We start from the raw sequence: 24,866 nt of genomic DNA, 5'->3' as shown, positions 1-24,866 counted from the left end.
AGAGCAACAACTTTAGAACACTTTTTTCCAACTGAAGAGTATCACTTAGAGAGCATTAACAACATCAGAGCAAGTGCAACTAAAATGCTTTTTCTCAAAGAAAAAGCAAAGGACAATGTAGGAAACAATACAGTCAACGTTGAACAGGTTTAAGGCCTGTTGACTGTAACAAGAGAGATAAGCTTTCAAATCTATGGAAAATGATAGCTTCTTATTGTTGCTAAATGTGGTTCTACAAGCTATTTAATAATAAGATGTACTTAGATTTTCACACATGTCTTTTCCATATTGTCTTTATTTCTGTTAATAAATGGCACGGTGTAATGTGTCATGTGTTGCTGTTCATCTGAGGGTGTGTGTGTGTGTATAATCACATTTTTAAATGTGGAATTGTTCCCAATGTAATAAACATTCATATAGATTTGTTTTGGGATGCCTCATAGGAATCATAGAATAATAGAGTTGGGGTGAACCACAAGGGTTAACTGTGCCAACCCACTTGAAGCTGAATCACTCCTTTTTGAGAGCAGATGGGCCTCATGCCTTCCTCCACAGACACCCTATTGGGAGAAAGCCAGCTAATGGGTGCTAGATGAGCAGGCCTCTGAGTTCCTGGGCCCTTGACCAGGACCTGCCAGCCACAGCTGCTTTGTTGACCCCTTGGGATAACTCTGTGTACTGCAGAGGTCTGCAGAACACAGGTTCAAAGCAAGTGAAAGCTTCTCTCTATAAACATAAAAGAGATGTGAATAAAAGAGACATTACTCTTTCACTTGTAATATTATTTCATGTTTCAGTTAAGCACTCACCTTCCCATTATAAAAGGGGCATTCTGGGTGTATTGCAGGATAGGGCAAAAAAGCACTCGTATGTCTTTGAAAACCTAGGACCTTCTGAACACACAGCAGGTGCTGAGTTACTGAGCTAGGGTCCCTTCCAGATAATTAATAAACAATCCAGCACAATTCTGTGTATATCAGCTTAGCTTTAATAACATAATTATTAATGCTTCCTATAACAGACATAAGGGACGCGGGTGGCGCTGTGGGTAAAACCGCAGCGCCTAGGACTTGACGATCGCATGATCGGCGGTTCGAATCCCCGCGGCGGGGTGAGCTCCTGTCGTTCGGTCCCAGCACCTGCCCACCTAGCAGTTCGAAAGCACCCTTAAGTGCAGTAGATAAATAGGTACCGCTTTATAGCAGAAAGGTAAACGGCGTTTCCGTGTGCGGCACTGCTGCTGGCTTGCCAGTTGCAGCTTCGTCACTCTGGCCACGTGACCCGGAAGTGTCTGCGGACAGCGCTGGCTCCCGGCCTCTAGAGTGAGATGAGCGCACAACCCTAGAGTCTGGCAAGACTGGCCCGTACGGGCAGGGGTACCTTTACCTTTACCTATAACAGACATCTTGTCAGAAACACTGCAACTGTTTTATATGGACTAGTTAGCTTTGTAATGCTTATCAAATCGTTCTGAAAGAGCTCTTAACATATTTCCTGGTCTTTTTTGGTATTTATCCCTAAGATTTTCAATTGCAGTCTTTGCCTGTTGAAAGAAGAACAAAGGAATACATTGTGTTATAGGAATATATTGCTAAATAGGTGTTCACAGTTATAAATATCTGTGATGATAAAGTTAAGGGATCAGAACCAGAGGCAACCCATTTATTCCAGATATAGAAGCACAATATGTAACTTCTTTCTGGGATACGTAAATGACTTTGTAAACTGAGATGTGTTGCATGATAGTCCTTGTCTCTCAACCCTCAAAAGTGGTTTCTTCAACATGGAGGGTTGGGCAAGAGCAGCCAGGGCCAGGAAACCCCACTAGGAAACTGCTCATCTGTCAGTGAATCCAGCCCCCTGTCTTTATGTTTACCAAGAGCACTGTATGAGAATGGCAGAGAATGGCGGAAATGACTGGCAGAATCCGAGACCAGGGAGAAGAGTCGGTGGAGGAAGATTGGAAGAAATTTAAAGACTATTTACAGAAACATCGTAAAATTAATGAATGTTAGAATGATGTTGGAATGAATTTATGTGATTTTAGCAGAAATGTTACAAAGGTTTAGGAAAAAACAGGCTGTTAATTGGTGAAAGGAGGGAAAGTAAAGCTACATTAATATTAAGATAAATTACAGGATAAAAATTGGAAAAGATGGGAAGGATTTGCTGAAATAGCTAACTGAACTAGAATACAAAAAAAGGAGGTGTGAGGAGGTCAAGGAAACAAGCGAATGAAAGATAAGTTATGGGAAGGTTCGATTTGTTTTGTGTGTGTGTGTGTTTTAATAAATATTTATTACAGTTTTCCAATTTAATACATAAAGAAAAAACAACAAACAAATACACAATTAAAACAAAACAAAACAAATATGATTCCCATTTCTTATTTCCATTACCTTATGTCCCGGACCTCCTCTCACCTCCCCCTTTTGTATTCCAGTTCAAATTCTTAATTCAGCAAATCCTTGTTACGACTTAGTATAGCTTATTTTAAATTATTATTCCACCTTTACATTACAGCTGGTAACCATTTAATTTCCATCCAACATCATTCTAACATTCATTAATTTTACAATATTTCTGTAGATAATCTTTAAATTTCCTCCAATCTTCTTCCGCCGACTCTTTTCCCTGGTCTCGGATTCTGCTGGTCATTTCTGCCAATCCCATGTAATCGATCATCTTCATCTGCCATTCCTCCAGAGTGGGTAAATCTTGTGTCTTCCAGTATTTTGCGATGAGAATTCTTGCTGCTGTTGTCGCATACATAAAGTTCTATCCTTCTTTAGAACCAATTGGCCAACCATGCCTAGGAGAAAGGCCTCTGGTTTTTTCAAGAAAGTGTACTTAAGTATCTTTTTCAATTCATTATAAATCATTTCCCAGAAGGCCTTAATCCTTGGGCACGTCCACCAAAGGTGAAAGAATGTACCTTCAGTCTCTTTACATTTCCAACATTTATTGTCGGGCAAATGGTAAATTTTTGCAAGCTTGACTGGGGTCATGTACCACCTGTAAATCATTTTCATAATATTCTCTCTTAGGGCATTACATGCCGTGAATGTCAAACCGGTGGTCCACAACTGTTCCCAGTCTGCGAACATAATATTATGTCCAACATCTTGTGCCCATTTTATCATAGCAGATTTAACAGTTTCATCCTGAGTGTTCCATTTCAACAGCAAGTTATACATTCTTGACAAATTCTTTGTTTTGGGTTCTAACAATTCTGTTTCTAATTTCGATTTTTCCACCTGGAATCTGATTTTTTTATCCAATTTATAAGCCTCCATTATCTGATAGTAATGAAGCCAATCTCGTACTTTACTCTTTAATTTCTCAAAACTCTGCAATTTCAATTTGTCTCCCTCTTGTTCCAAAATCTCACAATATTTTGGCCATTTGGACTCCATATTAAGTCTTTTGAAAGCTTTAGCTTCCATTGGTGACAACCACCTTGGGGTTTTATTTTCCAATAAATCTGTGTATCTTATCCAAACATTAAACAATGCTTTCCTGACAATATGATTTTTAAATGCTTTATGAGCCTTAACCTTGTCGTACCACAAATATGCATGCCACCCGAAGGTATTGTTAAAACCTTCCAAATCCAAAATGTCTGTGTTCTCAAGAAGCAGCCAGTCTTTCAACCAGCAAAAGGCTGCTGATTCATAGTAAAGTTTGAAGTCCGGCAGGGCAAAGCCCCCCCTTTCCTTTACATCAGTTAAAATCTTAAATTTTATTCTGGGCTTTTTGCCCTGCCAGACAAATCTGGAAATATCTTTCTGCCACTTCTTGAAACAGTCCATCTTGTCCACAATTTGCAATGTTCGATTTGTTTTTTTTAATTGTTTCTATTTTTCTGTTTTTATTGTGATGTGTTGCCTTGTTTTTGTATAATTTGGTGTTTTTTCTTCTTTCATTTTGTAACCTTTAAAACTTCAATAAATATTACTTTTAAAAAAAGAGAGAGAATGGCAAAGATACAACCAAACATAAGTGCCTTGGGCTGCTTGGTACGTATTAGTTTTCCTGCACGGTTATTACCTCCAGCTATGTGAGGAAAACTGCAGAAATGCTATTGAGTTATATTTCACTATATATTCACTATTCGCTTAGAATGGCAATGGGTGACAGGGCTTGTGACAGAAATAAGTCACCTCCTGGTTCCATGCCTGAAAACAGCACAACAGGGCATGGGTGAAAATAGCAGAGTAGGATGGAGTCACATTCACGTGCAGATTTGCAATAAGTCACACAAACATCAGAAGTTCTCAGTAATAGTTTTACCGAGGCTTAAGAGCGCACAGTGCTTATTGGGTCCCCCACTGGGGAGGGGGCTTGGAGGAACCCTCTGGGCAGATTCTGGGGCATATGAGGGGCAGAAGAAGTCCTATTGCATGAGCATATATTTGTGCATAAAATGCATAGGCTTTTCATGGTCTCAACAATTTACAGAGCGGGAAAGCTGACTGATGAACATAATGCACAAAAGTCTATATAATGAACCCAATCTCTAGTCGTATAGAATGAGCAAGTCAGTAGGCAGAAACCATTTTATAGAACTGAAAAAGAGAAACCAACAGGAAAACAATATTCTGCTTTTTTACTTCCTTGTGTAGAGTTAACCCTATCTCCTGTCATACAGAAGGAGCAAAGTCAGTAGGCAGAAGACAATTATACGACTGAAAGAGAGAAACCAAGAGGACTGAAAGAGTCCTGTTATATACGACTGTAAGAGAGAAACCAACAGGAAAAGAATACTGTAGTCTTCTTTTTTACTTCCAGGCGTAGAGTTAACTTACTTTTTCAGCCAGCTCTGCAGCTGTTATATTTGGATCATATGGGATGGGTTCTCCAATATATGTCCTCAGTTTCACTGGAAATGGCCCATATATGGGAAGGTAGAGAAGTTTTGTTTTCTCATATAACCATCTTGTCAACCCTATGTATGAAAGGGGAAAGAGTCTGTAAGAAAGCGATCCCATACCAAATTTGAAATTAGTTGGCATTCTGAGTTTTTAGCAATCCCAATCAATCCATCCCAGAGATGAGGTTAAATAATTTGAGTGCATATTTTTTAAGAGACAGCACAACTTTTGCAAATAAGTGTACACTATTCAGTGTACTACTAGTAGTACACTACTAGTAGGTACGAAATAGATTTAAAAATATATCATTGTATATTATTAATCTGTTTATTGCCTGATATCAGATCTCTTGATCAACCAAGGAATATAAGATATTTTGCTCACTTGACTTTCCAATGTTCCTGAATGTTTCACAAGCGTTTTGGGTAAACATAGGGATGATGGGCTGAAAGAATAAAAGAAGAAATGCAAAATCAAAAGAAAAGTGAGAACTGGAGAATTACTTCACACCACCCGCTCCACCTTTATTTTGGCATTGCAGTGACAAGCCAGACGCAACTGACTTCAAATTGCACATGCTGTCCCCCAGATTTTCAAGAATTTTCAAGAAATGAAGAGGGGGAAAGCTATTTTTCTTTTTAAATGTAAGTGATTTCATTAGCTTTTTTTTTTTAAAAAAAGCAGGGGTAGGAAATACTTGGTACTCCAGATATCATTTGACCCCTAAACAGGATATTTGTCATCCTCAACTAATTAGGATGCTAGATCAAGGATGTCAACACATTAAGTCTTATTGCGATAATCGTGGAGGCAATGCAAATTGCACAAAGATCACTCACCACTTTTGCCTCCAAAGCTACCCGAGCGAAACCAGTGCTGTTACCCCACATTATGTTGTAGTCATTACTAAAGTGTGATTCTCTACCTCCACCAGGGGCAACGCCCAGTAAATGGCCTTTCTTCAAAATTTCCACACATTCAGCTTTATTGAAATCTTTCAAATTGATGGAATTTAAAAGTATCTTCAGCCCTGAAAAAAGAAGCCCCAAATAGAAAGAAAATACATTTTATATAACGCTTATTTAGGAAATATTGTGGATGCTATACAAGTGTCATTATTCCAAAGATATTGCACTGTTACAGACCACAAGCATAGTTCTCTACCAATACTTTTCAAGTAGGATTTCGTGGAAGTGCTGAGGTGGCCACCTTTTTAGACATGCTTTCCACAAGTCAAGTCTGTAGTACAACCGAATGACATTCAAATTTGCATTATGATAAAAATACAGGCCACAGTGCCTTGCTGCATGCACAGAGAGACAGATACACACATGGCACAGATGAGCCCATGCTGGCTGAATCCTGCCTACACCAACATAAGTTCATCTTTTCATGCACAGGTAAGTGGGTGGAGATTATATGCTGCATTAATTCACCCAATGGACAAATTCACCCCCCAAACAGAGCACTCTGTGCTACTGGGCATTTTTGGGCTCTGTACTTCCTTTCTTCCTTATTTAAATAACCCTTTGGTGGTGTCCTAGTTCCTTGCTGTGGCTGCTGTGTGCATGCAGAGGAAGATGATGTGTGGGGAGTGGCAGTGGAGGGCCATGAACACTCCAGCAAGGGTGTCACGTGGGTTTGATTGCAGTGTCACATGGGGGCATAAAAGCATTGTGTGGGAGTTCTTGGTTGGCCATGTGTTCGGGTGGGGCCCTGTTTTCTGGTATCTTTGTACCTGAAGAAATCATCAAGTTGGAGACCCAGTTTCCTACACCTTGTCCTATTGTGGCATTAAAGTCAGCAACAATCATATGCAGTTAACAGCACAGAAATCAGATGTCACATTATGCAGTTGACCCCATTTCTTAGATCCCTGAGGAAGAGTGTAGAAAGTAACCTCATAGCTGTTTTGAGGTCAGACAAGGTATTCCTGCAATCTGTGATCATGGGCCAAAAGACAAAGGTCGACATGCTGTATTGGAAACATAGCCTGATTCAAATAAGATGCCTGAAACATTATTGGAAGAAGAGGTTGAGGCTGTAAATGGCCAAAAGCAAGCCTGCAGTTTCCAACTTTCTTTTTTGTGTGAACACTCCATCTCATTCTGGGCTCATCCATTGTTGTAACTCAGATGGGAATCTGTCAGGGCAACTTGTCACTGGGAAATGAAGTGAGGCATGCTTTGAGAGGATTGCCCCAACAGCATAGGTGGGATACAATGAAATATCAACACTTGGTTACGAGTTTTATTTTGGCTTACGTTCCCCATGGTCGCATCCATCATCTTGTTGATATTTTATTTGTATGTTGTTTTTTACCTGTTTGCCTGATACATGGTTTTATATTTTATAGGATTGTTTTATGTCACATTTCAAATATTTTTTGATAAAAAGCATGATTTGAATTTAATAATTTACCTGGTAGCCGATATATGCCTCTATGAATGACCGAAAAGCACTCTCTCTGTGCCTCCTTAAAAAGTTTAGCGACAAGGAAGGAATAGTCAATAGCAATGACTGAGTGATAATAAACAATAATCCCTGGTCCTTTACGGAGATGTTCCATGCCAATAACTTCATAACCTGGAAATAATACAAAATGCAACAAATAAATATTACTTTGTGAAAAATAAATGAAATATTGCAATCTTTTATTGGAAGAAAACAGTGCGGTTCAGAAAACTGAAATTTAAGATCAGGTAAAAAAACAGAGGAATAATACCAGAAAGAAATGGATGTCCCGTATACCCCAGGTAGTGTGGTTGCTGACCTTGAGCCAGATATCCTGGAAAGTGAAGTCAAATGGGCCTTAGAAAGCACTGCAAATAACAAGGCCAGTGGAAGTGATGATATTCCAGCTGAACTATTTAAAATTTTAAAAGATGATGCTGTTAAGGTGCTACACTCAATATGCCAGCAAGTTTGGAAAACTCAGCAGTGGCCAGAAGATTGGAGAAGATCAGTCTACATCCCAATGCCAAAGAAGGGCAGTGCCAAAGAATGCTCCAACTACCGCACAATTGCACTCATTTCACACGCTAGCAAGGTTATGCTTAAAATTCTACAAGGAAGGCTCAAGCAGTATGTGGACCGAGAACTCCCAGAAGTGCAAGCTGGATTTAGAAGAGGCAGAGGAACCAGAGACCAAATTGCAAATATGCGCTGGATTATGGAGAAAGCTAGAGAGTTCCAGAAAGACATCTACTTCTGCTTCATTGACTATGCAAAAGCCTTTGACTGTGTCGACCACAGCAAACTATGGCAAGTTCTTAAAGAAATGGGAGTGCCAGATCACCTCATCTGTCTCCTGAGAAATCTCTATGTGGGACAAGAAGCTACAGTTAGAACTGGATATGGAACAACTGATTGGTTCAAAATTGGGAAAGGAGTACGACAAGGCTGTATTTTGTCTCCCTGCTTATTTAACTTATATGCAGAATTCATCATGCGAAAGGCTGGGCTGGATGAATCCCTAGCCGGAATTAAGATTGCCAAAAGAAATATCAACAACCTCAGATATGCAGATGACACAACCTTGATGGCAAAAAGTGAGAAGGAATTAAAGAACCTTTTAATGAGGGTGAAAGAGGAGAGCGCAAAATATGGTCTGAAGCTCAACATCAAAAAAAAGAAGATCATGGCCACTGGGCCCATCACCTCCTGGCAAATAGAAGGGGAAGAAATGGAGGTAGTGAGAGATTTTACTTTCTTGAGCTCAATTATCACTGCAGATGGTGACAGCAGCCACGAAATTAAAAGACGCCTGCTTCTTGGGAGAAGGGCAATGACAGGCCTAGACAGCATCTTGAGAAGTACAGACATCACCTTGCCAACAAAGGTACGTATAGTTAAAGCTATGGTTTTCCCAATAGTGATGTATGGAAGTGAGAGCTGGACCATAAAGAAGGCTGATCGCCGAAGAATTGATGCTTTTGAATTATGGTGCTGGAGGAGACTCTTGAGAGTCCCATGGACTGCAAGAAGATCAAACCTCTCTATACTGAAGGAAATCAACCCTGAGTGCTCACTGGAAGGTCAGATTGTAAAGCTAAGGCTCCAGTACTTTGGCCACCTCATGAGAAGACTCCCTGGAGAAGACCCTGATGTTGGAAAAGATGGAGGGCACAAGGAAAAGGGGGCGACAGAGGATGAGATGGTTGGATAGTGTTTTCGAGGTTACCAGCATGAGTTTGACCAAACTGCAGGAGGCAGTGGAGGACAGAGGTGCCTGGCGTTCTCTGGTCCATGGGGTCACGAAGAGTCGGACACGACTAAACGACTAAACAACAAAAAAACCCTCTCCTATATGTTTCAGTGTTCTGGATGCTAGTTTGTCATCTATACAGATCAAGACTTTCTCTGCCATGATCCCAGAACAAATGGTATTCTCCTCTGCTGGAATATTCATTCCTTGCAATTTGGGTGCAGGTGAAAACATTTTTGCCTAGTCTTTGAGTAACCTAAAACTGTGACCCTCTTTCAATCTCCTTTAAGCATAGCGTGTTCTCCTTCATGGAGAGCACGTGTTGCAGTGGGGTCTGCTGAGCCACCCCTCTGTTACCAGTCAGGGTCTCTAAAGATGGCCTGGGGCAGTGATTGGTTCACTGGGTTGCTGGGGTAAAAGTTATGTTGCAATTTTGGTGGGAGGGGTAAAATGTTTAAATACTCTGCACGCAGCCTAGAGCTTTTTTCTTCCATCTCCGCCAAGCTAAGCAGTTGGCTCCTTACCTCTCTCGCCCTGACCTAGCCACTGTGATCCATGCGACGGTCACCTCCAGACTGGATTATTGTAACTCGCTCTACGTGCGGCTGCCCTTGAGACTGACCCAGAAACTCCAGCGGGTGCAGAATGCTGCAGCGAGACTCCTTACGGGGTCTTCGCTGCAAGACCACATTCACCCGGTGCTATACCAGCTGCACTGGCTCCCGGTGGAGTACAGGATCAGGTTTAAGGTGCTGGTTTTATTTTTAATTTTTTTAATAATATTTATTAAAGATTTTCAAATATAACAGAAAAAGAAAAGAAAAAAAAAACATCCACAATCAAAACCTTAATTTCATGAACATCTTTCCAGGACTTCCCCTCCCCTCCCCCTCTTGTATTCCACTTCTTTCACATAGATTCAACAAGTTCTTACCCCAAATTTTAAACTTATTATCATTAACCCGATTTAAAGACAAGATTTTTTCCCATCCCCTAAAATCGACTTAGTCCCTTCCACGAGTTCCCCTCTTTAATATACAGTACAGATTAGAATCAAAAAAAGATAGAAAAAGAATAAAATATAATTTAACACCCTTTGGATTCCAAATTTCCCTCCCCCCCTTTCCCGGTTGCGTTCCCAATGTCCATCAATATCTGCCGTCGTCCTGGAGCTCCCAGATCTAAACCATAGTTCTTCACCAATCCACTTTGCCGTCTTTTTAATAATCTTTGATGTCTTTTTAATCATCTTTAGTATCAAATGTCCAATCTTGGAAGGAGTCTAATTCAAAAATGTCCATTTTTTCCATCCAGATCTTTGTATTTAAGAGTAAAAACTCCATTTTTTATTTCTTTAGACCTTTCAGATCTGAATGTCCCAAATGTCCAATTCTTGTTATTCTTGTTATTCTTGTTGATCTCTCTCTTCCTTTTTTCCCCCTGCTCTCCTGCACAAATGTTCTAATTCCAAAAACTTCTAATTCCTCTGCAGAGGCTTTGTTATTCAGGCACAAAACATTACGTCAAGTCCCTTCCATTCTTCAATAGATAAATCTATTGTCTCCTTTAGTGTGTAGACCTCTGTAGACAAAATAGTGTTCCATTTCTGCAGTTTCCCAGGAGATAAAAAGTCCTTTTCCAATTCCATGCCAACAATACTTGTAATGTCCCACAGCTCCTCTAGAGGGATTATAGTAACTCTGTTTCCTTCCAGATCACACCCAACAGTCAAAGTAACTTATTGTTCCTTATTTTAAACAATTTATATCCAATTTATAACAAATATAACCAGCAAAGTCCTCGTAACAAAGTTCTCTTTTACTCTTCCACTTGACATCTCCTTTGACAGCTGTCAAAACCTCTCTTTCTCCTCTCCCGGCACTCTCACAGATCGCTCCCGGGGTTTCGGGGGGGGGGGTTGCATTTTAGTTCAGATTCCACTTTTCTCCTCCAGCCCAGTCTTATAATTTTCCATCGCGGAATTTAGTAACTTTATCAAAATAAGGTTGCGCTCGATCTTAGTTGTCAAATCCTTTGCTTTAGCTCCTCTACAACAGGGGGGAGGCTGACTTCCTTTTTTGCACCTCCCCCCACTCGCTCCGAATTTTAAAAAAAAATATTTTTCTCCCTTTTTAATCCAGGTTCCAATTACTCACGGGTTATTCTTTTAAGTCCAGATTTTCAATGGAAGAAGTCAGCGCTCTCCGTCGAATGGCATGCGGCTTCGCTCGGCAGGGGAAGCGGAGGACTCAAAGCGCCACCCCCCCTGTCACCCGTTCCGCAGCCTTTAAAAAGGCTCCTTTGCGGGTCGGGGGGGCGCAAAAGGTGCCAGCCGAGTCACCATGTCCGTGGGTTTCAGCGCCCATGGTTTTTGAGAGTCCCCGCGTCGCCGGCGCGGTAGAACCCAGCCCCTGCCGAGCAGGCTCCCTCCGGAGCTCGGAGGGAGTCCGCCATTCGGCGATGGCGCCAACCCGGAAGTCTGAGGTTTAAGGTGCTGGTTTTACCCTTTAAAGCCCTATACGGCCTAGGACCCTCGTACCTACGGGACCGTCTCTCCTGGTATGCCCCACAGAGAAACTTACGGTCTTCAAATAAAAACATCTTGAAGGTCCCAGGCCACAGGGAAGTTAGGCTGGCCTCAACCAGAGCCAGGGCTTTTTCGGCTATGGCTCCGATCTAGTGGAACGCTCTGTCACTAGAGACTAGGGCCCTGCGGGACTTGACATCTTTCCGCAGAGCCTGAAAGACAGAGCTGTTCCACCAGGCCTTTGGCCAGGGCACAGCCTGACTCCCTCCCTCGGCAATCTTCGTGGAGCTCTGGCACAATGGTTGCCAGTGGCTTGATTTGAATCAATTTTATAATGAATGATTTTAGAGTGTTGTTTGTGCTGTACATTTATACTGTTTTATTGTTGTTAGCCGCCCTGAGCACGGCTTCGGCTGGGGAGGGTGGGATATAAATAAAATTTATTATTATTATTTATTATTCTCTTTGCTGCGTGCAATGGATCACCTGGAGCACTTGGACCGTCTGGAGGACAGTGGAGCGATCTTCTCATTGTCTCATTGTCTGGTTACATTTCTTTATTTCCCCCTTTTTAATCTTCTCTAGTCCCTTAATTAATTTAATTCTCCCTTTTTTCTGTTTCCCACCCCACCCCTTACCCTGCCCTTTGGGAAGATTCTCCCTGTACCTGTGAGCGCTGCCTGGGCATAATCCTCCTTGGCTTGCCTTTCCCAGTAGGGAGAGAGCCCCCATTCGGGGCTTTCTTTTGCAAAAAGGTTTTCCCCATTTTCGCCTGTTTAATTGTGGGGCTAGTCAGGGCTGTTCCCAGCTTACCTGGAATCACTTTCATTTATAGTATCCCCATAGGTTGGCTTTATTTTGGGTGATTGCAGTGCTGTTGGCTGAATTTTAATCTAGCCTTGGGCGGGAGCACTATTTTGAGTTCCTTTAATATTGCAATGAGACAAAAAGGCAGAGAGCAGAAGCAGGGACGCCTTCACAGCCTGCACATATCATTTAAGCCTAAGACTGCTACAGTTAGCAGTACAGTAAATTCCCAGCTTTTGGGTGATTGCAGTGCTGTTGGCTGAATTTTAATCTAGCCTTGGGCAGGAGCACTATTTTGAGTTCCTTTAATATTGCAATGAGACAAAAAGGCAGAGAGCAGAAGCAGGGAGGCCTGCACGGCCTGCACATATCATTCAAGCCTAAGCCTGCTACAGTTAGCAGTTGTGCTGGCCCCGGGGGGAAGGTTACCGTTGGCGTAGTCAAAGTCCGGTCCTGGGTCACTAGCCTGGAAACAGTTCATGAGGAGCGGGGCAAGATCCGAAGCCGGAAGCCGGGCGGGGACAGGAACACTGGAGGGTCAGGTCCGGGCAGGAACAGGTACTCAACAACAACGTTGCTCCCGCAACCTGGGACCGGGCTGACTGGCCTTTATCTTCTCTGAGGCCAGGGGCGGTCCCGGCCCCCAGGAGACCTGCCTCTCCTGGCCTTAAGGCGAGCATTCCTCCTGGGAGAAACCAGTTCCCTTTGCCTCTCTGCCCTGCGCCTCTGCAGTTCAGGAAAGGCCGAAGGGTTACTGGGCCCAGGGGGAGACTCACCTGTAGGCACTGAGTCCTCAACCACCTCTGGAGCCAGAGTGGACTCACCTGGTGCCTGCTCCTGAGGATCCAGCACAGGTGCAGGCACTTCAGAATCAAGGCCCTGCCCCAGTTCAGCCGGCCCTGGAGGCGGGGACTCCTGTGCAGGCTGGGATTCTTCCAGTTCAGCCTCTGAATCGGATTCCCAGGCCATCACAGCAGTACAGTAAATTGTTAAGTCTCTGTGACATGACTCATTCTATCTCTCAGAATGTATCTGTTTGTTTGCAGGCTCACTTGTTGCTAATGTATATCTTAGGCAGACAGAGTGGAGCCAGAGGCTCTCTGTGCCTCCAATGAGCACTCTTTGTATGCTCTTTAACTATGCTGTTTCTGAACAAGTTTATTTTCTTCAAGTTTGTTTTTCCCTGATAGTGGCGACTGCCGTTTTAGAGACGAGCCATTGTCGCTTAGTGGCTAGAGTACAGGACTAGGACCTGGGAGACATGGTTCATATTCCCCACTTAACCATTGTTATAACAAAGCAAAACAAGCTGCTCCTTTTGGACTATTTTGTTGCTGGGTAGTTTGGCTCATTCGTGATATTGCTCCCAAAAAGACCTTTGGGTTTCTTGAGGAGGTGCTTCCCTCTAGAGAGCAAGCAGGGGTACCTGGACAGGCGGTGGGTTGCCTCGAGTTTGTTATCTCATTGGAAACATTTATGTCTGGCCTAGCAGGTGATCCTAGGGCTTGGCCCGCTTGGCCCTAGAATTTGATGGCCTCTGGCAGTGTTTCTGGCCTGAATAGTGTCCCCATGGTTTCACCTGTTCCTCACATTGTTTAGGTTTTTTCTTTTTGCAGACTATGACAGGGCCTTTGCAGATGCCTCCAGAGCTTGCCTCTCCTGCAGAGGATGACTTGTTGATGCCCCAGGTGCCTGCTTCCAGAAGGAAGCGTCTTCAGAGGCAGGAAAAAGCGGAGCAGGGATGATGCTTACACCTCCTTGCAGGTAAATGATCACTGGGCTCTGATGATGATTCAGACATCACCTTGGACCTCTCCAGGGGTCAGGGTGAGGCTGTTCCAGGTCTTTAGGGATCATCCTGGATAGCTCAGCTGGTCAGCGTATGGTGCCGGTAATGCCTAGGTTGCAGGATTGGTCCCTATATGGGACAGCTGCATGCTCCCTCATCACTCTACCCGGACACTGAGGTCCAGCGCCGAGGGCCTTTCTGGTGGTTCCCTCACTGTGAGAAGCCAAGTTACAGGGAACCAGGTGGAGGGCCTTCTCGGAAGTGGCACCTGCCCTGTGGTACACCCTCCCACCAGATGTCTACTACCAGACTTTTAGAAGACATCTAAGGCAGCCCTGTTTAGGGAAGCTTTTAATGTTTGATGCATTACTGTATTTTAATATTTTGTTAGAAGCTGCCCAGAGTGGCTGGGGAAGCCCAGCCAGATGGGCAGGGTACAAATAGATGATGATGATGATGATGATGACGATATTGTGGGAGAGTGCACTAGATCAGTGTTTCCCAACCTTGTGCCTCCAGCTGTTTTTGAACTACAATTCCCATCATCCCTGACCACTGGTCTTGCTAGCTAGGGATGATGGGAGTTGTAGGCCAAAAACATCTGGAGGCACAAGGTTGGGAAACACTGCACTAGATGATCCTCGGAGTCCCTTCCAACCCCACTATTCTATAAGTGGTAATTGACTATGATGGGAATGTTAGACGCAGGGCTGCCATAATCCCCTTAGCTCGCTAGGATCGCAGGGACAGGGACATGTGGACCACTTGCACAGCTCCACATTTCAAATGGAAATTCCCTGAACTATAGAACCTGAAGCTGGTATGCAGGAACCTGGCCCGGTGGCAGCTTTGTTGGGACTACTTTAGGGTTTCTGGCCAGTGTAGGCCCTGTAAATGTACATATCATGGTGGCAACACAAGGCAGGGCATCTTGCCCAAGCGGGGGCTGGCAAGCAATAACTCAATACCTCTTGCCCATATTTCCATAAAAATATCTCCCTTGAAAGCCTGGCTAAAAGGTTATCTAGATGGGTCAGTAGCTTTGTGCTTGTGGGAAGGGTTTTTCCCAAGGTTTGGGATTCCTCTGGCTTTTCAGCCAGTGGCTCAGAATACAGCAACTCAAAAGCCAGTTAGAGAGCTACCTGTGGTAGCCAGAAAGAAGGTTAGGAAGCAGCTTGCATTGGGACGTATGGTGGGATCCCCTTGATTCTCCTTCTAGTCCCGATTTTCATTTATCCCCATTGGGGATCGTCCCTAAAAAAGCCCCATATAATTCCATCTGATCCATATTTATCGCATCCCAAAGGCACCCTCCGGAATTGTTCCGTGAAATATGTTTGGATCAGGCAGTTGAGCTTACCAACAAATTGGAGGAGGTGCCTTGTTGGCATTATGCGATATTGAATTGGCTGTTAGGCTGCTGCCGGTTCACCCTCAAGATTTTAAGTAGTTAGGCTTTAATTGGATGGTCCTTATATTGATAAGGCAATGCCAGTGGGTTGCTCCATAGGCTGTGCCTATTGAGTCCTTTAGCGCCTTTCTGGATTAAACATTGCGAGTCAAGACTCGTTTAACTGGGGGTATCGTTATGTGGATTATTTTACTGGCTGGTTCATGTGACACCAGCCTCTGCTTGGCTTACTAGATGCCCCTTTATTCCCTGAGGAGCTGGGTGTTCTGTTGGCAGTGGAGGACAGTGGGTCCTACTGCCCCTTTTAACGTATTTGGGGGCTAGCTGGATACCGTTGCTCAAACATCTGCTTGCCTTTGGAAAAGCTGTTTGCCTTGAAGGATGTTATTCTTGTAATACTTCCTCTAAAGCAAGTGTTGCTTTGTCAGATCCTATCATTCCTAGGTCAGTTAAATTTTGCATGCAGGGTGGTTGCTCCAGGCTGCCCCTTCCATTTCCTGCTTGACCAGGTGGTCTCATGCCCTGGGGTCCCTTCATCATCATGTACAGTGGCCTTGAGCCTGGCAGGGCAAGGCAATCACATGTAACCTAACTTTTCTCAAGTTTTCCCCATTGTAGTGTCAGCGCACATCTGGACTGAGGAGTTTAGGAACCGTCGGGTCTGTTTTGGTCTGATAACCAGGCAGTATGAGAGTCCTGGCAAAATGGTCCTCATGCTCTGGCAGAGTCTTCACACTGCTTAAGGTTTAATATTGCGTTTCTGCTCGCTTTATTTCGGGATCATCTAATGTTTTTGCTGTCGCTCTATCCCGTTTTTTCAGTTGGAGAGCTTCAGATCCTGGGCTCTGGACGCCCAGCTATAGCCGGATTTTCTGGAGCTCCTGTGGCACTTGGCAACAATTAATAATTATGAGGAGTAGTAGCTTACGTTTCCCTATCTGCTTTCAGGTCTTATGAGTAGGCCTGGACTGATTTCTTGAAATTTAGCTGGCAGTCCTCGGCCATTCAGAGGAACCTGCCCCCATCCTCTGAACAGGACCTGCAGTAATTCGCCCACCTGCTGCAGATCGGATGCAGTGTTAAAACTATCAGAATTCAGTCCGCTGCAATGTCTGCTAGACACCCTTCTAAAAGCATGCCGTGCGCGGGGTCTCGGAAGGTTGGAATAGGCTCCAACCTTCACAGAACAGCAGGCAGGAAGCCGGTCAATCTTTGACCTATGCAGTATCCGCAACAAGTTAAGACTTGTCGGCTGATTCAAGATCAAGACGAGACTTATTTCAGTATTCCATTGTAATTTTGGTGTACTGAGGGTTGGGGAAATTGTGTTGGAGCCAGCACGGGGCTGAGTTTGGAGGCTTATTGCCTCAGGACTTTTCCTTATCTGCTTTGGAGCTTGTCATAAGTGTCTGGAGCTCTAAGTCAGACCTAGTGAGCAGGGTTGCCACCATCAGGCTTCCAGTCACAGGTGAGGTGGGCCCTTGCCCTGTTATTGGATACCGGAAATATTTGGCTTTTCGTTCCCCTGCAGGCTGGCTCGATCCTAGTGCACAGAAATGGGTTCCAGTTTGACAGGCATCTAATTGCTCACATCATGCGCCAGTTATTGCAGCCTGCGGCTTGCCTACTGCTGAACACGCCTCATTCCTTCCAAATAGGTGCTGCTGCAAAGGCTGCGCACTGGGGCCTGTTAGTAGACAGGATTGTGAATACGGGTCATTGGAAGTCTGACGCTGACAAAGCTTATGTCAGGAAGCATCGCCAATGATGCCTGTGCTGATGCCTGTCTGTTTTTCCTTTTTTCAGAGGAGCAGCTGTGCGCATTTGGATTGTCGGCCACAGCATCATGCACTGAGCTGGCAAGCACCCTGACGAGTCTGGACTGGGGGCGCCATCTCGGCCTTCCTGCCCATGTTTCTAGCTCCAGTCTGCATCTGGATTGTGGGGCACAGCATCGTTTACTGGGCTGGCATCAGAGCTAGGCAGTCTGGAAGAGGACTGGGTCTTGGCCTCCTGCAGCATGTGCAGGTGTTGTGGATGTCCAGGCGCAGAATGCAGTGGAGCGAATTCATCCCGCTAATTAAGCAGAGGGTGCTTTCGGATGCCCCCCCCCATGGCAATTGTGGTTCAGCTGGGGGAGAATGATGTGGCAACTTATGATTGCTTTACTTTGCGCTCCATGATTCAGAGAGACTTGAGGGAATTGGTGACCTTAATACCCACAGTTAAAATATTTTGGTCACAATTGCTGCAAAGGCGCAATTGGCACAGCATTTCTCGACCTGAGGCTGCTGAAAGGGCCAGGAAGCGCATTAATTCCGCAGTGTGTAAGAAGGTGGCGGATTTGGGTGGATTGGTTATTTCCCACCCGGATATTACCTTCAAGGCTCTGGCCCTTTACCGCAATGATGGAGTACATCACTCTGTACTGGGGAATTATGTTTGGTTGGATGCGGTAACTGCAAGGTTGAAGGTTGGGTTGGGATTGTGAGTGGTTGGCGGCGAGCGTAAAGGGCTCGATTGGCGGTTAGGCATTGGTTATAAATTGTTGGAAGAGGGGTTAGGATAGGCTGGGCCTGCCCCTCCATGGTTGCTGCAGAAAGGGAATTCCGTTAAAGGAATCCTGGGGCTTGCCATCTTTTCGTCCAATCCCTGAAATGGGACTAGGGCCGGCAAGCCTTTGGGGAGCATGCGGACGAGAATTGAGGGTCTGTGACTCAGCTCCATTTCTCCCCGACTTGCTTTCCCCCGCACTGTCTTTCGGTGGTGCCCGGAAGTCAGTTCTGTCCCCAGGTGGGGGGACAGATAGTCTTAACCAATGCCTAAACAACCACTCACGGATTTGTATTTAAATAAAGTTGTGGCCAAAATTATGCCAAAAACCTTAAACAAAAATTAAGTGTGCATTGTGAGTTATTTGGGGGGTGGCTTGAGGACCTCGACACGCAATTATATGTGTTATAATACTCATATTATATGTGTTATAATACTCAATTATATGTGTTATAATACTCATATCTTCAGACCATTCTCTGAATCACTTTATAAAAATTGAGAAAACAGTTTCCCAGACAGATGCACCCTTGACCAATGTTCTAAGTATCCACAGGGTTTCATCCTTATGACCCAAATTTGGTTTTAGTAATGCATTTCTGATTAATGCTTCAACATCTAAAGCAACATCACTCTGGGAAGCGATGAGAACATAAGATGGATCCTGTTGATTAAGCGAAAGCTCTCTGTATTCCATCATCTGGTTTCTCGCAGTGTCCATCCAAATTAGCAGCCATCACCACATCCTACGCTGGCAGATTCCATGGTTTGTGTCCAGAGTTTATGTTTCAGAGTTACCTAGTGGTTTACCATGCTCTGGAAAATGGCACCATCAAAGTCTCACTGCACGATGATATACTCATTACATTCGCTGCGTACTCACTACACGTTTAAACCCAACCCCCTTCTCTTGCCACAATTCATGAAACTATTTTTAAAGAGCTTTGCTAATTATAGCTCTGTGAGGTATAAGCAACATTCTCCAGGTTTCTTTTGGAGGAGGCATGCTTTCAATGTGATTAAATGTATGGTGTTTATGCAGCCACCAGCTGACCCTTTCTTCTGTAATATATCTTAATTTCATACCTCATAATATGTTTTGTTTTTCGTTTTGATTGCTTATTACCTAAAAAAAATTCCATGCCTTTCTTTTGATCCATATGGAGCCAAGGCCAGCTTGGAGCTGTGGTGACTCTGAAGTGGGCTTAGAGGTCCACTCCTGATGCACTGTAGCAACTATTGTCCCAATGTCTCAAGTCTGAAATTCTGATGCTCAATCCTATGAAAGTATAGGAGCTGATAAGACTGAATTATTGGAATGAAAGAAAGCTTACTCACCATACCATATCTTTCCAGTTATATCACAAACTTGAGCAATAATTTTCCTTGGTTTCTCCCAAAATTTGCTAACATCACTTTCTTGCTGGTTATTCATCTTCTTGTAAATATGTAACACAAATGAGACAGCCCAGAGACACAAAACCGTACATATGAATGGTGAATAAATTAAAATCAGAAGCTTAAGTAACCACAAAGGGTGAACCACTGAGGTCCGATATTCTTTCAAATAAGAAAAACTGGTCCAGTTTTTCAGAATTTGAGAAAACCAGCTCATGGTTTCCTAATCTGAAGCACCATGTGTATGCCAATGAAAGAAATATATGAAGTGAAAATTTCCTCAGTTGTGATGGTATTTTTTTCAACTGTTTACCTGGAAAACAGAAAATGCAGTGCATCAGTTTGAACTGTCATCCCAGAAGCATTCATGATTACATGAAATCTCATGTGATTTAACAGTTTTCCCCACTGTAACTTGCCAAGTAGACGTATTGGTTTTCCAGCATCCATCATGGGGATGTACAACATTACAAATGTATGGATCCATCATTTATTTGATATAAAGCAAGCTGGTTTCATTCCACTGCTGAAGTATTAAGGAAAGTGAGAAAGGGTTATTTCTCTTTGAGTCAGCAGAAATGGTTCCCTGCCCCCTAAAGAGAGACATGGAGACTGTTGGAATGATCCAGTTAAAAAGTGGAGAACTTTGTGAAGATTTAATCTGAAGGAATTTGGACACATTGCAAGACCTTTGACTGAGAGAACTCTGGCAGTTGCAGGTCTTCGTTAACAACTGGACTTTGCTCTTACTGTGTCGACTTTGCCTCATCAAGGACTTTATAAGTCAAAATGCTCTCTGGGCTGTAGAGTGTGTTTTTTCAGTGTTTTTCTGCCCCCCAAAACTAACTTTGCTGCACAGTTGTTCCCTATGCTGGGCCTAACCGCTCGACTTAAATTGTGTGGTGCAAACACAACACTGAACAAGATTGAGGGTGGGTAGAAAAGTGAGCTGAAGGGTAGCAGCATTTGGGGATACACCGCAAAATGTCTCTTTCTGGGGATGTGAGGTGAAATGGAAAACAGCACTGCTGCCAGATAAGAACAGATGCCAATGGCCAAACCCTGTTTTAACTGCCTCTAGAACTTCTTTCCAGTTGGGTTATTGGAGATCATGCCACAATACTCAGCCATCACATTTTTGTCTTCAACTTACTAAGTCATCTTAACATCCATTAGTTTTACATAATCGAATTGTATATTTTTGATTCTACTCTGTCTTCACTACATTTTTCAACTTAATGGTATGAGAAAATAGACAATATTGATGGGGGGTTGTGCCTATAGTAGCTGTGTGATAGGATAAATTAATACCCGAAAAAGCCATAAGTGCTCCAGTTCCTCACCCCCGAGAGCCATGAAAAACTAAATTTCACTGCTGTGGTTTGTCTCAGATCAGTTGTACCTTGGTTTTCAAATAGCTTAGTTCTCAAACGTTCTGGGAAGCCGAACGTCCAGTGGGGCTTCCACGGCTTCTGATTGGCTGCAGGAGCTTTCTGCAGCCAATTGGAAGCCTTGCTTTGGTTTTCAAATGTTTTGGAAGTTGAACAGACATGGTACGACTGTAAACCTTACTGCTTACCTTACTTGACAAAGATAAATGCGTGGAACAAGATGGTGTTTGATAGCTGTGATGCAGGATGGAAAAAAGTGAATTCCTACCTCTTTCATGGGAGTGGGAAACATCTTTTGGCTGATTCTACAATGATCTGAGACAATAATTTGGGAAATATCCCACAACATGCAGTGCCCCTGTTTGCAGGTTTTTCTTCTTTATGGGTGGGAGAGAAAGCGAAACGGGTGTCTAGCAACTCCCCTCCCTAGAGGGGAGACTTGTGTGGTCCCTGGAAAAGCTGATCAATTGCCAAATGATTTATATCTGTGGAATATATTCCATTGTAATTGCTACATATATTAGCGAACAGTATGCTTAACAACTCAACAACTTGGGAATTTACTGAATCATAAAACTTCAAATGGCAGGCTTGGACAAGAGCCAGAACTGGAAGATAAGAGTGAGCCAGGGAAAGCTTCCTTGGCAAACAGACAAAGGAAATACACACACACACGTGCATGTGTTCGTGCGCACGCGCGCGCACACACACACACACAGACACAGACACACACACAGTATATCTACAAATTAAACTACGCCTGACAGATGAAAGGATATATGATTGTTTAACATGACTGAGAATCGATTAGCCAGTGACTGAGGACTTTGAGAGTTTAAGATCAGAATGTGGAAAATATGAGAACAAGAAGAAGAGGGCAGATATATCATGATGTGAGATGAGTTCTTCAGAAGTCCAGAATATGGGAAGTCCATGTGAAATTTTATAATTAATAATTCAGATTGTACCATAATTTGGTTTTTGTTTTGTTTTGTTTTGTTTTTGAATTGGATTATGATTTGATTTGTTATTAATTGGATGTTCTTAATTGAAAATTATTATTATTATTATTATTATTATTATTATTATTATTATTATTATTATTAAGATCCTTTCCACCCACCCTTGCTAAGAATGGGGAAGCCCTCATTATTGGTATTTGAGGCATGGTGAATTCCACGGGGGCACTATTTCAACTGAAACAAAATGTTTTTATCTCGCATATATCTGAGTCTGCATGCAATGCTTTCCCACTGTTGGCTTGGACAATAGTACTGTATACACTTGACATTAGCTACCATCCATATCTATGCCAGCTTCAAATCAACCCTGACTAAAAGAAATGAACATCCTAGCTGTGTTTTATGTTGACAGTGTGGAAACAGGCTAAGATGTTCATACAACTAGTTTTTACACACACATATACACACACACAGCATCTCTCTCTCTCTCTCTCTCTCTCTCTCTCTCTCTCTCTCTCTCTCTCTCTCTCTCTCTCATGACTCCTGCACAGGAAGTGACAAATAATACAACTACTAGGACATTTGCAAATGAAGCAGGGTCTAGTATGGTTTCAGACTGAATGAGAGACTTTGATGAGATTCCTGCATTGAAGAGGGTTGACTAGATGACCCTTGGAATCCCTTCCAGCTCTACACTTTATGATTCTATGAACAATTTTTTTTACTTACATTTCTGGTAAGTCTAAATTCCCTTTGCTTCAGTCACCTCTCTGTGGATGCAGCAGAAGTCCTGTCTGGTGCACTTTTTCGTAGGCTAATTTCCACCCCTATGGAGACACATCCCTTTCTGTGCTGCTTTAAAGAGACTGTGGTGAGTGTGCCATTTATATGAAGAAAGCAAGCACTGTGAAAAAGACATAATCCTAGGGAGTCTGCCGCTAAGATTAAAGATTATGAAGTCACACCTACAATAGCATTTAAGAATATATTGGGTCACAGAGCACCAGTTATTGACTAAGGTATAAAGGTAGGTGTTGTAACAAGTGTGTTACCTCCATTTGCTGTTGGTTTCTCCCACTATAAGATGTGTATGAGATAAGAACATGATGTAATACACAAACCTTAATAACATGTTCTGTTTACAATATAGAATCCTTGTGCTGCTCCAGTAAAAGCTCTTCCATTGGCACCATGCTGCATTTAATTATGCAGCATGTATCGCTTGCTTTGGAGCCCCAGAAATTCCAGGTTGACATGCTCTGATATCAAAGGGTCTCTGGCATCCGACACATGTTCAATACTGTCAGGTGGAGGTGAAGGATCCAAGTCCAGCATGCGTTCATCAGTTAAGTCAGAGGAATAATCGCATACATACATGTTTGTCCATTTTACTCTGTCATGCAGTGCCTGCAATTCAGTCACAGACTCATTAAAAAGTGAAGTTCATCAGGCGGTTTACAATATGATGATGATCGTATCTATCTACATCTACATATCTATATCTATTGTCAGGCTTTGGGGGATTTTATACCTCGCCCTCCCCTGGTGGCAGCAAGAAGCAGAGAAAAACAAGAAGAGTTCTTACTAATGAGTTTATTCAATCATTACAGCGAGAGACAAATGAATGCAGTCAGTCTCTCATTATTGGCATTGCTCCAGCTGAGATCCTCTGCACTTCCTTCCCTTGCTGGGGGAAAAGGGGGCAGAGCTCAGTTCCAGCAACTATGTCATTGGAGGAAGACTGAAATTAGCAGAGCTCCAACCGGGGCTTTTGATGAACCAAGAAATCTTAAACAATTAACTGCCGGAGTCATCTTGTGTGGGGGGGAGAGACCCAAGCCTTACATTCTTGACCCTCCATTTCTATGAATATTTTATGAATTTCACTGATTTCCCCTTTTATAACTGTATTTTCTTCTTTATCTCCACTTTTTATAGAGCAGTCTCTATGCTCCTACAAGTTCAAAGACCAGAAATGCTGCAACACATGGCTCTTGACCATAAAAACTCTAGGTCCTGGTCTCCATGGCAACCATGGAGCAAACAGGGCTCCCTCATGTTCTCAGGAGTGTCAGGCAATGAAGCAGAACAGTGCCTGGAAGGGACTCAACAGCTTGCAAGGCATCATCTCTCTCTGGAAAGCCTGTGGTTTTTATCTGGCTTTTAGAAGACAGGAGTGCCTGTCTTCCTGTGGTCCATGGGGTCACAAAGAGTCAAACATGACTAAACAACAAAGTGGTTTTAATCAGTTTTAATCAGCTTTAACTCTTCTGCAAGTGATTCATGAAGTGACTAGTGAAGATAAGATACATGTGTTTTTTTATGTTTTCTGGTTCTGTTTGGCTTTTACAAGCCATGGATATTTGTTCTTAATGATTCTATGAATCGCAGACAGATTGCTGCGAGTACAATTCCTACCTTTATTACTTAGTCAAGAACTGATTTTCTGTGATGCAATATGTTATTGTGCATTATGAATGTTCTTATAGGTGTGATTCCATACTTATGTTGATTACAAATGGCCACAACTTCCAAAGGCCGCCTCCCCAAGCCTTCTCTCTTTTTCACAATGCTTGGTTTCTTCATACAGATGGCACACCCACATCAGTCTCTTTAAACCTCCGCATAAAGGGATGTGTTTCCATACTGGTAGAAATGTGTCTATGAAAAAGTAGAGCACCAGACAAGACTTCTCTCAGAGAGAGGTGACCAAAGTCAAGGCAATTTGTGCTTACCGGGAATGTAATTAAAAGGTTTTGTTAATAGAATCATAAACTATAGAGTTGGAAGGGGCCCAACGGGTTGTCTAGTCAACCCCCTGCAATCTCAACAAACGATCCTTGCTTAGTTTTGCAAATGTGCTAGTAGTTGTGTTATTTGTCAGTTCCTGTGCAGGGATCAGCAGAGAGAGAGAGAGAGAAATGCTGTCTTGTCTATGTGCGTGTGT

At 43.2% G+C, this 24,866-nt stretch overlaps 1 protein-coding gene and 1 long non-coding RNA gene across 2 annotated transcripts in view; one reads left to right on the top strand and one right to left on the bottom strand.

The window, feature by feature from the left end:
• LOC309373451 overlaps positions 1-4,925 on the top strand; it is a 44,019-nt gene extending 39,094 nt beyond the window's left edge. The window contains exons 2-3 of the long non-coding RNA XR_014170040.1: positions 4,031-4,619; positions 4,792-4,925. This is a non-coding gene — a long non-coding RNA (uncharacterized lncRNA). The remainder of the gene's footprint in view (positions 1-4,030; positions 4,620-4,791) is intronic.
• Positions 966-22,836, bottom strand: LOC309373420 (DGAT1/2-independent enzyme synthesizing storage lipids-like). The gene is made up of 8 exons (XM_081917628.1): positions 22,649-22,836; positions 19,507-19,879; positions 7,296-7,460; positions 5,714-5,904; positions 5,259-5,319; positions 4,809-4,948; positions 1,393-1,543; positions 966-1,012 (listed from the first exon to the last, which is right to left on the bottom strand). Exons 2-7 carry the CDS (start codon positions 19,781-19,783, stop codon positions 1,439-1,441), a joined length of 939 nt encoding a protein of 312 aa, XP_081773754.1. The 5' UTR covers positions 19,784-19,879; positions 22,649-22,836; the 3' UTR covers positions 966-1,012; positions 1,393-1,438.
• Between the last annotated feature and the right edge of the window lie 2,030 nt (positions 22,837-24,866).

This window comes from Podarcis melisellensis (assembly GCF_964234715.1).
Source record: "Podarcis melisellensis genome assembly, chromosome: 7".
NCBI classification, from domain to species: domain Eukaryota; kingdom Metazoa; phylum Chordata; class Lepidosauria; order Squamata; family Lacertidae; genus Podarcis; species Podarcis melisellensis.
This window is presented reverse-complemented; position numbering and strand designations above follow the sequence as displayed.

Excerpts from the sequence above, each read along its gene's own strand:
- LOC309373420 (XM_081917628.1), bottom strand. The coding sequence starts at position 19,783 with ATGAGCTGGTTTTCTCAAATTCTGAAAAACTGGACCAGTTTTTCTTAT. Across the intron at positions 7,461-19,506 it reads AACTGGAAAGATATGGTATG|GTTATGAAGTTATTGGCATG; the intron begins GTGAGTAAGCTT and ends TATTATTTCCAG. Across the intron at positions 1,544-4,808 it reads CTGCAGAGCTGGCTGAAAAA|GCAAAGACTGCAATTGAAAA; the intron begins GTAAGTTAACTC and ends TTCTTTCAACAG.